The sequence below is a fragment of the Cicer arietinum genome, chromosome 7 (assembly GCF_000331145.2).
Source record: "Cicer arietinum cultivar CDC Frontier isolate Library 1 chromosome 7, Cicar.CDCFrontier_v2.0, whole genome shotgun sequence".
Lineage (NCBI taxonomy): Eukaryota > Viridiplantae > Streptophyta > Magnoliopsida > Fabales > Fabaceae > Cicer > Cicer arietinum.
The window spans coordinates 7,129,755-7,145,547 of NC_021166.2; the positions used below are offsets into that span (position 1 = coordinate 7,129,755).

Genomic DNA, 15,793 nt, shown 5'->3' on the forward strand with positions numbered 1-15,793 from the left:
AGCAGGAATTAATGAACCTATGATGATTAATTAATTAATTGCAAAGACTTTATGAAAATATTAATGTGGGGGAGCATATACCATCAACATAATTTTTACCAACAAGGTGAATAAAGAGAAAGGGAGAAAGAGGAGAAGGAAAGCACATATTCAAATAGGTTTATAGTATCAATCCAAGTTGCAACTTTTATTGTTTGAGTCCAAAAGTTGCATAATTGTCATGAATTTTAGTGCATTGAGGAAGGGGGAGAATATCTAATCTAAAAAATGAGACATTCACCATATAGAATAAAATATTTGCCTCTAAGGAAGGAATATCTTAGTTCCAATTCTGCGACTCTAAATTAAGGGAACACACGAAGCTTAAAGGGGTGGAAAAAAATAATCACCCTGTAAAAGAATGATAGTGGAGCCTAGTAGAGGAGAATCTTCTTCTGCTACTCCCTTTAGTGAAGTGGGTAAGAAGCTAACAAGATTCTCTTTTACATGTTGAACGAATTTTCGTAACTACTACTAATTTCGTTGCCCTTTTTTATTTTCAGTTATTTAAATTTAAAAGATGTACTGGTTTTTTTTCTTTTCATTAACTTGATTCTTTGCTGGTTTTACCTACGTAAGTAAGGTGAAATGAATTGATTTGTGTTCCATTATTCTTAGAGATGTTTATGAGAAGGAAAAATTGATTTGTGTTTATTATCTTTATTTTATTTTTTTTAATTTTATTGATTGACATATCGATAATAATTACGTATTACTTTTTTTAAATTTGAGATTTGACATCTATTATAATAATATTGATATTTATTAATTAAATTTAAATACTTTTATGTACCTATAATAACAAAAACATTCCTAAAAAATCTATAGCAATAGTAGTACAAATCATTTTTTTAATCTGCTCTCGTCTGCCACATTTATTAAAATCATAATTTAAGAAGCTACTTTTTTTTAACAAACAAAAGAATTATTTAGAACAAAAATATAACGGATGTTCCAAACCGATACAACATATCTAGAAGAAAAAAAATTGAGATTTAAATAGAAATAGAATGGCAGATTTGTGGACTTCTTTAAGGTGTTGAAATTAGCCTTTGATTGAAGATACAAATTATTGATAGAGTCCGGTTCCCATGTTGATGTGAGTTTGGTGCAAAGCGGTGTAATGTTAGACATCATTGTGTCTCTTTGGTTTATCCCATTTTAGGTATTTTGAGGCAATTGGCCATTATTCCTTTTATCATATATTCATCAAAAAGACAACTAGGTGACAATGCATTTGCTAAACAGTTGTGTTATTGGATTTGACACACAACTGATTAATGTATTTCACTTAGGGGTCAAAATAGGTTGAATTTGAGTTAGATTTTGTTAAGGTTGAGTTTGATCTGTCAAAAAAATTTAAAGTCTAAGTCTGGCTTGTGATATGTCACATACTTACTTTTTATGTCTGAGTTTGATCTTGATATAAGTCTGGTGTAGGCTCTTGGTCTGTTTAAAAGCTTATTTTATTTTAATATTTTTAGATAAATAATGAAACATATCTTTAAGTAGATTAACAAGTTAATATGTTAATGAAATTAGTGTTTATTTTGATATTTAACATGACATTTTGAAGAATATGATTTTATACATCATACTTCAATTATATTTTATAATAATATATTTAAATATGTGTAAATTACTAAAAGTTGAACATCTAACAAAAAAAATCAAAATATAATATAATAATTATAGTAGTAAAAAAATATTATTTATATTTATTTAATTAGGTTGATCTAAAAGGTTTATTATGTGACCTTTAGTATGACATTTTTAACTAAATAATTTTTTTAGAAGTTTTGGTCTTGTCTGTTTAAAAGAAAAGTTTGTTCTGGCATAGGTCTGGCGTAGATTAGACCGTACGCCTTTGTCAGTCAATATGTAATATACTTACCCCTAATTTTACACAAGTATATATATATATATATATATATATATATATATATATTGTACTATTGATTTAAAAAAAAAATAACACAACATACATATTTATGTTATTAATCATTTTACATATTATATTAACCACTAAAATGTATGTCATTAACCATTTAAAAAAAATATATTTCATTAATTATTAAAATACACGACATTAACCATTTAAAATACTTCTTTAACTACTAATTTGCAGTAATTTAAAGTGTTTAATGTCTTGTATTTTAGTGGTTATTAAATAAATAGTTAATAGCTTATATTTTAGTTATTAATAAATTGGTCAATCGTATAATCTTGTATATGTGTCACACAAAAATGTTTCAATAATAAAAAATAAAATAAAAAACATAAATACAAAAAAAAGTTGATTTTTCAATTTTTTTTACTTTTTAAAATAAATAAATATCTTTTATTTTATAAATACGGCGAATAACAGTGCATACATATTAAATATAGTGTCAATAATTTGTATTCAAATTACATTTTTCTTTGTTAAATGTGATCTTCATAAGTCTTATATTCATAAAACTTAAAAAAAATATAAATTTACATCCGGTTTCGCATCCCTCACCTTGTTTATGAATGGAAGTGTATCTAAATTTTTTCTTTCTTTATTTCCTTTGTTCCGAGCTTAGCCCCTTTCCTTCATTAGCAAAATAAAAATTAATACAATTAATGAATCCGTTGTTAAAAGTATGAGGCAACCTAACAACCTATTGCCTAGGGATACAATACAACAGATCCATAGTCCATTCATATATATATAAAAGTTGTTAAGACTTAGATCTATCCAAAAATCATTTTCAAGCTTGAACCTTAATATGATCATCATCATTGTAAAAAACGCACTTATGTTTTAAAGTTTCATATTGCCCGTAACATTGAGTGTGAAATTAGACTTCCAAGTCAAAAAGCATAAATCACACACACAAAAAAGAAGAGAATTATTAATCCTTTCTATCATTTAAAAAAAATATTAAAAATAACTTCCATTTTAATTAAAAAAAAGTTAGAGTATGATTAATTTTAAAAGCTTAAACAACAGACAATTAAAATCAATAGAAATGGTTTATTTTTTAGTTAGAATTGACTCTTAATAATTTATAAGAAACGAGTTAATAATATTGTATGGAATTAATATTTTTAAACAAAACTTTCAATTTTAAAATTTTAACCGTTGAATCTTAATGGACAGTAAAGATATTGAGACTTTATGCAATAACAAAGTTGTTGAACGGATACTACTCAAATACATCGAAAACATAGTTTAGCAAAATATATGACGAAGTACTAGCTAGTTTATCGAAGAGAATTAATAGTTTTTAACACCCTTTAGGTTCATTGATTTGGGTCGTTGACGATGCTGCGCATGCATATGTTACCCGTATATACGAACAACATTGTGCACATGGTCCAACTCTTAAAACATTACGGAACGAATTAGTTAGACAGCCCGAAACAAAATAGTACGAAAGTTTGAAGACAATTAAAATTAGTTAGAGTACCTTGAATTTGGAAAAATGTTGTTGGTTTAAAATGAAGAAGTAAAAAAAATGGCATATTTCATAGGATGCTAATAGTATGCTAAAAAGAAAAGAAGAAATAATTTAGAAAATAAAAAGGAAAAGTGAATCAAGTGTGGGAAAGTGAGAGGGAAGAGCGCATCGAATTCCCTGAGTATGCAATAAAAATGGTTGGTTGCTTTCCAAGTTCAGTCTTCTCGTACAAGCTACACTCCAACCCACACCTTTTCTTCAGATTCCTCCTTTTATTTTCATTTTATTATTTTTCTTTCCCTTCTATGAGAATTCAGAAGAGATTATTCTCGAGACGCGTGTCCAAATATTCTTCCCCATCTTTCCTCCTTCTGAATATCCCTTTTATATGGCCCATTACATTGCCTGTCAGAATATTCTTACCTTCTCACATTGTCCTAATCGTTCCTGTTCCTGCCATTCCATGCCATGCATTTCCCATTTTTTCATCATATTCTTTTTATATTTCTATTCAATTGTTATATCCTCATTTTTCACAATTCTTTTTATGTTTTTAACTACTTTATATTTGAGTTTAAGAATTTACATTCTACTCCGTAAACCACCAATACCAGATAACTTAATTAATTACATAGAAGATAAATTAACTAATACATAACTGATAAGTAAGTAATTAACTAATTAAATTTGAAATATTTGATCAAATTAACAATTGAATTAACTAAAAAGTGTAAAATGATGTAAAACTTTATTTTTTTATTAATATGTTAAAAAATTCAATTGAGATAATTATGAGAGTATAAATGGTAAAAAATGAAAAGATATAAACTATAAATTCAAACTTCTTCAAGTAGCTTAGTTAAAAATGTTATAAGCTTAGAAAAAAAAATACGTACTATAAGCTCGCGAGAAAATCATATCATATATTTGTTCGATGTAGTATGTAAGTGATGGTGAATGGGGTCCCGGAGAATTCAAGGCTTATGGCAAGGTGGTTCTTTTCCTTTTCTCTTTTTGATCGTTGTAGAAGGGTTGAATGGGCTAGTTCATTGAGTTGAGGAGATTAGATGTTTCAAAGAATTTTTTGTGTCCAAAATATATCGTTCTCTATTCTACAATTTGTGGATGATATTATATTTTGGCTTGAGTAGTTATAGAGTATCAAAGCAATCTTTTGAATTGGTTATGAAAATATGTTTTATCATCCAAAGTGTAAATTTTTGCGTTTAAAGTAATGTTTTAAATATCGAATCAAAGGTTGAACTAGCAAGTCTTCATAATTTATAAAGTAAAAATTTATAGAATTTATAACAAAATATTCAAGATCCATGATAAATACATTATAATCTACAACAAAGACAAGTCTTTGTTTAAAAGCAATGTTTTAAATATTGGTTTGGAGGTTGAACGAGCAAGTATTCGTAACTTACTGTGAACATGTGTCTCAAATCATCAAACTAAAGTTGGTTAAGCTTTAGTAGTTGTTATAACTACCTTTGGCCAAATCAGTTATGATAGGTGGTTATAGTTAGTTTGCTCTAGTATACTATAAATAAAGCTGTAAAATTGTAGCAGAAAAGAAGTTGATGTATGTAATAATTGGAAAACTGAGAGTTAAAGAGGTTTTATATGCAATTCATGATTCTTAGAAATTCAGATAAGAGAGAAAAAGAGAAAATGAGACATTAAGTGAAAAAGCTAGTATTGATGGTTCAGAAACAGTGATAGATACTAGTAGATCAATCTTGAGAAAGTCTTAATCTTGTAAAATTCAATTAGCAATAGTGAATTGTCTTGTTTGTTTGCCTGTGACTTAAGTCTCATCAATTGAGATTGAACACGTAAAGATTTTGGTGTCATTCTTCTCATATCTTTCTTTAATTTTCGTTTACTTTGATTTTGAAAATTTGTTTTAAAAACTGGAGAAAAGATAACAATAAACAGTCTCCATTTTCTGGTTTTCAGTTATGTTCAAGAATGTTCTCTGTTTTTAGCAGAAAACCAAAAACGTTCTTTGTTGTCGTTTTTTTCTCTACAATTGTTTGTCTTTTATTTTGTTGGTTAATTCTTGTTGCAGATACCAAAATATTGTTTTAACACTTATAAAGTAAAAATTTATAAAATTTATAACAAATCCTTAAGATCAATGACAAATACATTATAATCTACAACAAAGACAAATCTTCATAATATAAATTCGAAAATCAAATCTCATATAAATCAACCGTTAACTATGGGTGAATAAATAAAATAAGGGTCAAAGTGAAATAAATTTTATTTTTTTTGGTAAATTACAATAACGGTCTCTTTTAACGTCACTTATACAGTTATACCCCTCTATTCTCCTAAAAGCATCCACCTCCTTGTCGTTAACTCTATTTAGCTCCCGTGAGAGGAAGAACCTAAACATTGATTTCTTGTTTTTTATTCATCCCTTTGTTAAGAAGCCCTTGGTACTTCCAAATTCTATCATTGATTTCAAACTCAACCCCATAAAACCACCGTCAAGTCTGTAACTCTGTATTGATTGCAAAAATACATCCTTCCTTTTTTATCCGGCCACAAAGTCAACTTAGCACCTTATCTCAAGCTTTATTTTTTATTAGTAATATTTAAAGTGATTTGTTGTTGTTAGTGGAAAGTAGGAAAATACCCGTACATTATCTATATCATCTTGTCTTGTGTTTTTAAAAACAATTTGTATAGACATTTTTTAATCAACTAAAAGAAATTACTAGAGAGATGCTTTTTAAACCGCCCGAAGGATATAAAATATTATCTTCCAATTGATTAAAAGGTTAAGAAAATCGATTGATTATTCAGATACAACAGGGGTGTTCCTTACATTTATTGAAAACTCGGGAAAGATCATTGTAATTTCCTCAAATAAAAAAAATCGATTATTTTTGCAAAAATAAAAATATTGTGTTTTATAAAATCAGACAATTTTCTAAAATCAAGTCTGATTCAGTGACTCGATCGTTTTAATCTAGATCAAACTTATTTTTTTTAATTATATTTTAGATTGACTGAATCGGTATGATCGAGTTTTCGATCGGTCCGGTTCGGTGTTTAAAACGTTTTTTTAAAAGGGTTGGAGTCAGTTTGTGCCATGCCAATACATGTGTTTTTTTCTTTAATCATACGTACTGAGAATGTACGCATGATATTGGATGTTCCTTTTCATACACAAACACATAGAGCTCTTTTAATATAATACTTGGTCTTCTACAAATGTTTGGTTGGGGTATGAAGGTGTCTTTCACAAAAACATAATAGACCATTTTTTGAATCATAGAGCTCTCATTAAGAAACTCAAGAAGGTATGTCATATATTTTGGTTTGCCGTTATATGTGAGGTGTGGCTGATGAAGAATAGGATTTTGTTTAAAGGTGAAGTCGCTGATCATAGTTATGTCATCTCTTATATAAAAACATGATTGTGGGGTTGGTTTATATGTTTAGAGGTTACAAATTCTGGAGTGTTGTTTTCTGATTGGTGTTATACTCCCATTTAATACATTTTGTTTTTTATTATTATATTTTGTTTTAAGATAAAAATATCAAGAATTAAAAACTAAACTTATGCAAATTAAAATCATGGAATGCATCTAGGGGTAAGAACCAATCTAATAAATTGATGAACTTGAATATGCATACCAAACTAATTAAATTGATTTGGTGTTTTTTATTCGTTTGAGTCTAAACCAAATTAAAGCAAGCAGTCTAATAACTACTAATTTGAGTATCGAATTTATATCATTTAAAACCGATCACTCAAAATACAAACCAAATAATTATATTTTATTATTATATCATTTATTTTATACAATATTGGTATATTTAGATTAAAAATATATATTGTATTTATCTTCAAAAAATATCTTGCATTGATATAGTTTTTTAAAATATCAAACCAAGCCAAATCAACTCTTATTTTGTATCGGTTTAGTTTACTTCTTTTGGTTTTTCCTTCATTGCATATTTTGTGCACATTTTTATTTCTACAGAGTTGTACTCCTATAGTTCTGTTTTGGTGACATATTAATCATGTACACGGTTGGGTTACCAACTTGATCTAATTAGATTGATTCAAGGAACTTCTGTTACCTAATTTAAATTCATCATGTCGCAGACAGATACTAGTAGGTTTGAGTAACACTCCAAAAAAAACATCAAGCAATTACTTAAATATTAATAAACAGTGGTAATTAATTGATAGTACTCTTTGAACACTTATAGAAATATATCCATTACAAAATCCAATTATTATTTGACCATTATAATAAGACAAAGAAGCATCAAATTTAGTAGTTAATAAAACCTTCAATGACAGCATGAGGCTCAAGAGCCTTAGCAGCAGGAGAAGCTTCAACAGCAGGGCTAGGATCAACAGGCTTACCAAGAAGCTCTTCAGGCAAATCCTTAATACCCTTCAAATAAAATGTGTAGAAAATCTTAAAAGGAAACACAAGCTGATTCAGCTTCACTTGGCCACTAACACCTTCAAATATTCCAGAACCACCAGTCACAGATAGATAAGTGTCCTCATAGGTAAGGTAAGCTCCTTGTACAGCTAAACTTCCATATTTTCCAAAGTGGAAACTGTAAACTGCTTCATACCTATCACCATTCCTTTCTGCATTGTGTTGGATCAATATGCAAATTCCAGCTGTAATTCCAATACGTTTCTGAAGGTCACCAGTGTACAACTGCATAATCCAATAACAATTCTTTAATCAACAAAACAGAAAGAAAAAAAACTCAATTTAATTAAATAGAACAAACTAAGGCTCTTACAATATAAAATAAACCATAAATGATAACAATTTATAAGTAGAAAACTACCAATAAGTTTGATCACAAAAATAATAAAATACAAGACAACCCCATATGCAAGAAGTTTTTAATGCATGTTTAAAATGATGGTCAATTTAGCAAAATCACATTGTGTGTCTACTTGATTTTGACCAAAACTATACTTTAAAATCACAATGTTAGTGTAATTTTGGCAAAAATTAAACTATAGAGGTTCAATATAATCACAGAGTCAATGTTACTATATCTAATTTAACATGATTTGAAACATAAATTAAATATTAAAAAGAAGAAATGAAAGAATAATTAAAAGAAATTTACTTTGTTGCTGAAAGGGACTAAATCACCAAGAGTATTGACACTTTTATTGCTTAATCTCAAGTAAGCAGGGCTACCACGGTCTCTCTCATTGAGTTCATACAAATGCAATTCTTGAACTCTTTCTTCAACTTTTTCTTGAACTTTTTCTACAAAATCAATAAAAAAGACCAAAAAAATGAATGTCAATATAAAAACAAAAAACTTTAGAAACAGAAATATTTGGTAAGATTATTACCAACTCCAGAATGGTTTTCAGTTTGGCTTTGGACTGAAACAGATTTGGCAGGAAATAAAGAAAAGGAAGAGTGTTGTGATGAAGTGCTGTTCATCTTAAGGCTCCTTGTGAGAGGTGCATTTGATGAGGTCAAAGGTGAGAATGAGAAAGTTTTGGTAGATTGTGGGGGGGTGAGAAATGATTTTGGGGTGGTGACAATAGCAGCTGGTTTCAAAAAGGTTGAAGTGGCCATTGCTGAATGCTAATTCTTAATAGTATGTGTGTATGGATGAGAAAAAGACTATGTGAGGAACAATAGAGGCAAATGGTGATTTATATGCATACATTGGACAAACAAATGGACGGTGAAGAAATAAAAATGTGAAACATGTTGTGAAATTGTAATGGAAAATAAAATGGGTCAAAGGGTCAATGACGTAGTTATTGAAACGGTGGACGGTAATGCTTCATTGGTGCATCTTTTGAGGAGATATCTAACTTTTTCCTATGAGACCCCATGAAATCCAGTAATTCTTTTTTTATTTTTTACTTAGAAATAGAAATCTGATCATCCTTGATATCAGGGGAATTGAATAGTTAATCCATTCATGTCAATTAAATAGTCACTTTAATAAATTTCACACACAAAAAATTAACTGAATAGTTGTCACATGTGTTAAATCTAGAAAATAGGATATTAATAGTATTAAATTTCTTAATATTAGTCTAATAGGCTCAGCAAGGCCAAGTATGACATGTCGTAGTTAATTGGTAAATGTGAGTCCTCAATGCTTAGTCTAAAACTAATTATCAAAATGTGTTTATCGTTAGCAAAAGCCCACATTAGCGTTACTTTTTTTAGCTTCGTAGGTAGGGTTAAAAATTTGTAACAGTTATTTATAAGTTTATAGTTAATAGTTTTTTTATAAATTAATTAAAATCAGTTATTATTTTTTTCTTCATTTTACTTTTATTATTGTAATTAAATTTTTTTATCTATTATTATTTAAAATAAATAATATTAAAACTTTAAAGTAATTTAAATAAATAATTTATTTAAAAATAATAATTTAATTATTATAATTTAAAATAAATAATATAATAATCTAATTTTAGTCAACTTGTCTGCTTCCAAAAACATCTCAGTCATGAAACTAAAAGGATTACGAGACTATTGGATAAGAAATGTGCACTTACATTAAAGGTTGACAATCAAGTCTTATGTGCCATAAATGTAGTGTCAGTTCATCTAGCGTAGATGTCGAATGTCGACGCTAAATTTTGAAGTTAAATAACTCTTTTTTAATAGTGTAAATGGATGAGCTAACACACTCAAAGAAGTTTAAGAATAAAATTTATAATTTAAAAATTGTTTACTAACATAAGATATTATTTTACGAAGAAAATGAGGAATAACTTAGGATCTCTCAAAAATAGAGTATCCATTATTAACAACTAACATTTATCTATTAAAATAAAATAAAATTATTTTTCTATAAAGAAACTAATATAATATATTAACAATTAATATCTATCTATAAAAAAAATTATTTTTTCTATAAAAGAAATAGTAAATATGAATTAAAGAAATAGACATAATCATAAAGTAAAAAATAGAACTACAATGCAAGAAAAATTAGTGTTGTCTAATATAATTGGAATATATAAGAAATAAAGTTGATTCATTACCAGCATGCACGAACATATATGAGAAAAATTATAAATTCTATTCTTTTGAATCTAATAATTTATTAAAAGCACTAATTCATGTATTATAGTCGACAAATGGTCACTTCATTCGAATTTAAATTTACATTCAACTTGGATAAAAAGAGAATGGTATTTATTTTACTAGAAATATAATCGTATTATTATATGAGAGATAATAAAGGGGTGTATGATCGTATTCACTTATATAAGGGAATAATATTCTTGTGGGCTTTCTTTATCAAAAAAATATTCTTGTGGGCTTTGCGGAAAGCCTAGGACAGTCCGTCTACGGGTCGAAGGATTTTGCATTCTCTATATATATATGATTATATTATAATATATGTATAATGTTATATAGTTTCTCAGATAAGAATCTCTAGGACCTGTTGACTAAATAAATAAGAAGTATATTAGCAAAAGGATTATTCTACTAACAATTATGTTATGTGCTTCACTTTACACTTGAGGCTTGATTCTCAGTCCTTTTAGGCGAAAAATAATAATAATAAATTGAAAGGAAAAAATAACAATTTTATCATTGTCCTTTATTTTGTTTTAAATCATTACATTTATAATTTTTTTATAGATAAAATAGTATAATTACTTTTTAAAATTTACACTCAACTGCAAATTGTTGAATTTATATCGAATTTAATAATATCAGTATTTTATCAGTTAAACTAAAATTTAATCATCATTACAATTTTTATATTTAGATAATTAACAAATACTTTTAAGATATTTAGATCATTAACAAGACAATATATTTAGATTATTATTTTATTTTTTATTTTTATCTTTTTTCTCATGTTGACAATGTCAAATAAATTGACAATTATAAATTATGTTAATATTGATTATTTTTATCAACATGGTCGAATTCAATAAAAAAAATAAAACTTTTATATCGTAATAAATCAAATTTCTATTTTGGTTGATAAAGATATTTATATTTAGTGTATAATGTTTTTCGAATATAACTATTTTTAATTAAAATAAATAAAAGTAAAAACTTTAAAATTCTGCCTATTTGACATAATATAGTTTTTTGGATTTCTGATTCTTGACAAACTCATTTGAAGTAATTTGCTTTTAAGCTTAATAACATTAATAAGCTTAAATTGAGCGTGATTATAAGATAAATTTATGGGGTCTTAATACAATTAAAGTTTTATCCTTGTTTCATTCATTCTCCTATTCCGCATTTTAATCAAAAGTTTATTTTATCTTAAAAAAAACATGTTTTTTGACTAACTAGAAAGGAAGATTTTTATAAACAAATTTGAATTTTTTTTATTTATGAAATTGCTAACAAGCTCAAACTTTGAGCACATGTAGTTAAAAAATTATAGTACTAGTAATTCACATGTAAATAGCAGTTGGGTTGAAAGAACATGTGAAAGTGGAGGATGGAATAGAATTAAGTTGGTCGGCCTCAATAAAAAAGGTAAAGTTTGTAAAGAAAAAAGGCACACACAAATCCGGTGTGCTGGTGAAGACTAGAATGTTGAACATTATAGAAGTATGTTGAAATAATAATGGTTGACTCACCATTTTTGTCTCTGTCAACTACAAATAAACTACCCACATCAATCATTGTCCATAAAATTCTGCACTAAAGTCATGACACCGAGGATCACGTTTATTTTATTGTATCGTTTTCTTTTGTGTGCGTTTTGTGCATCCCAAAAATTAATCTTGATTTGTTTTTTTTTTTATAATTTTTTTTATAAAAAATATTGTTTAAATATAATTTTGGTCAATTATTATTTATTTTATTTCTTTATTTTTATTTTAAATTATTTTATTTTTTTATCTTTTATAAATGATGTATTATAGTCCTTATCACAATTGTAACATCTGATCATTTGAATCTTTTATAATAATTGTTAATATATATGATGTATAATGGATTTTTATAAAAAAAAACATATATATAACTCATTAATAAGTTTGTACTTGAAAATTTTATCCTTCCATGCTTTCAAACATATGTAAAAAAAATTTAACGAAATATATTTATCAGAGTTTATTGTATCTTTATTAACATTGCACTTGTTTAACTTTACAATTGACTGATATTTGATCTCAATAGTTAATAACAATAATTATACTATTGTTTGAAAGAGTTATGATAAAAATAAGTAAAATACATCATTTATAAATGATAAAGAATCAACAAAAAAAAGACCAAAATCAGGATTTTTTGTATCTATATATTTTTTTAAGCTCTACATTATACCTTACATTAAAATTTATATATCAAAATGTTCTACTTTTTTTTTTTATCTTCAAGTTGTTACGATTGCAAGGTATAATGGAGAATTCAAAAAAAAAAAAGATATATATGCAAAAAATCTCCAAAACAAATATTAGTAAAAAGATAAAATACGACAATTCTTTTTTTAATCTTATAATAAATGATAAATTTCATCATAATCAACTCACACACTTGTGAGGTCTCAAATTCGACCCGAATTTATGACAAAACGTACAATCTAACAATATTAGCATTTATCACTTGAATTAGGACTATCAACAATACCATAATTTTATTTTACACAAAAAATATATTGATGGGTTTTTAAATTTAAAAATATAACTGGTTGGTGGTTGGTCGAATGTAATGTGAGGTCTAATGCAAATATTTGATGTAGAAATGCCTATGGATAGTCTATGAATAGGGTAATATTATTTGATGTGAAGCTTAACTTTTTAAGGTTGTGTTATGTTTTATAGATAAATAATTAAGTAAAATTTATATTTCAGGTTTAAAACACTTTTTTTGAGAAATAGACAATGTAATAAATATGAACGGTGTAAATTTTTCTTTTTATTTATTTGCATTATTTTACAACAATTGTTCAGTTATTAATTTACAAAAAAAAAAAAGCAATAGATTAATGGAAGTTAGCTAGGTTTAGTAGAAGAGACAATATTTTTATAATTAGAGACCTCTTCACGTTTAATATCAAATAATATCTAGAACAATATACCTTAAAAACAAAGAAAAATAGTGCAAGAATCCAATAGAAGAAGGCTGTAAAAAACGTGTTTTAAGAATCACACTTAATATTTAGTAAAATTTAAAGATATTTTACACAAAAGTAAGCATATATTAATTAATAATATAACAAATAAGGTATTTATGAGTAATTACATGGCAACGAGGTAGATTGGGATGTCACCCTGACTCTCTGTAATAGAAAACTCGTATCTGAATTAGCTTTTGTTATTTATTGCAGTTGAAATTTAATTTTTCATTTTCACATAATTTATATATAAAAAATAATAAATTTAAAAATTATATTTATTATAATTAATTTAATAAAATATAATTTTTACACAATAATAAATTTAAATTATAGTAAACTAATATTTTTAAAGAGAGGAAAATAAAATATTCTAAAAAAGATAGAGAATAAAATAGTTTTACTTGTGAGCAGGTATCAATATACAACACCTCTAACTTTATTTCGAGAGTTTGAATGGTCAAATTTTCCACCAACATTGAAATATGTTCAAGGGTGAGTTTAGTTTTCCCTTATAGATTACTTATTTTTTTAATTGTACTTTTGAGTTAGTATATTTATATCACTCTCAAATCGTTACATCTTATTTTGTATTTATGATAATAATAAATATATCAAATATTTTATAAAAATAGTTTTATAAAATTAATATTATTTTTCTTTTATTTTTAATTTATAATCTTTCTTTAATATACGTAAAATAAATAAATGTGATATTTATTATGAAACGAAACGAAAAGGAAGTAGTATATATGAGTTCAAAAATCATATAGTAAGTAGTTTATCTCAATGTATTAATTATAATTTTCACAAACTTTAGTAATCTTTGTTTTCTTTTTTTAATTTTTCTTTTATGAGTTTAAAGTTAGTGTATTGATAATATAAAACAATTTTTTTATTTATTATCGTTGTATTAATCATCCATTTGTCATATCATATTGTGTTGTTTTTAAATCAAATGCAGTTTTTCAATATATTGCTATTGTGGTAAGTTGTTATTGTATCATTGTAAAACAATTTTATCGTGAGAATCCATTTCCTTTATTCTCTTCTTTTATATTATTTTTTGTAAGAAGTTTGCCTTTTATTTAAAGTAGATGCAAAACAAAAGGGGAAATAGTTGCTTGGGCTAGCTGGGACTGGTTAGTTGTGTATACGACTTATTTTGGAAATTTTCATTATACACCCCTGTATTAACTTTGCACACCCCAACAAACATTTATGATAAATACCCGAAACACTTCTTGTTTTATTTAAACAAAAAGAATCATAACAAGAGTGTACATCGTCCCTTTAATTTATTTATTTGATCCATATTTTTAGAAATGTAAATAACTCAAAACATATACACATTTTAAATTTTATTTTTAATAAATTTGGAGTTTTAGAGTTTTCAACAAATGAAAAACCCGAAATATTAATAAAATGCTCATATCTAAAAAAAATCAGTGTCAGCCTTAATATAAGTTAAAAAGTCCACATTATCTTAAATTCTTTCCAAAATTCATGCTTCTGTTATAAACGGAGACGTTGAAAGACTTGTTTAGATTTTGCATCGGCTATGACCGTCACTAATTTTAAAATTGGTAGAATTTGTTTTGGCCTTCTTTTTTATTTTGCGAACAGTGTAGGGGCAAAATTTGGATTTTATGAAATTTTGTGAGGTCTGGTGGAGACTAAGTAAGGTGTACAGTAAAAAATTATTATTTTGTTTACTAATTTCTGATGGGTTAATTTGTTTTAATCCAATTTCGATTGGGCTACAGCACTTTCTTCGGACAGTTTTACACTCCATCCCAAATTGGACCTCAAAATGCTATAAGCTTGTAAAAACTCCATTTTGACTTAAACCACTTTTATATTTTTGTTTTATTTTTTATCTTTCTATTTTCATCAATTTATAGAATTAATCATTCTATTTTAAAAATTAATAATTTTAATTTCTCTCAAATTTAAGTAAAAGAATGATGATTTGACCAATTTTATATTATGTGTCATATGATTTCATAATTTAGAACTATTTAGTTGTATTAATTATTCATATGTCAATAATTAAACTACAAAAATAAGAAAATTTTAAAATTCAAAGTTAAGTTTTTGGAGAGTTTTATTGCAATTTCATGAGTGTTAATCATTATACATTATTGTATTATATGACACATTATTTAAAGAATGTCAAATTGTAATTTTTTAGTTGAAAAATTGAAATGAGGGACAAAAATAGTTAGATT

General features: G+C 26.2%; 1 protein-coding gene across 1 annotated transcript; it reads right to left on the reverse strand.

Annotated features, from left to right (window-relative positions):
• Positions 1-7,654: 7,654 nt before the first annotated feature.
• Positions 7,655-9,132, reverse strand: LOC101500382 (allene oxide cyclase, chloroplastic-like). The gene is made up of 3 exons (XM_004508499.4): positions 8,842-9,132; positions 8,607-8,752; positions 7,655-8,179 (listed from the first exon to the last, which is right to left on the reverse strand). The coding sequence occupies exons 1-3, from the start codon at positions 9,071-9,073 to the stop codon at positions 7,775-7,777; spliced, it is 783 nt and encodes a 260-aa protein (XP_004508556.1). The 5' UTR covers positions 9,074-9,132; the 3' UTR covers positions 7,655-7,774.
• Between the last annotated feature and the right edge of the window lie 6,661 nt (positions 9,133-15,793).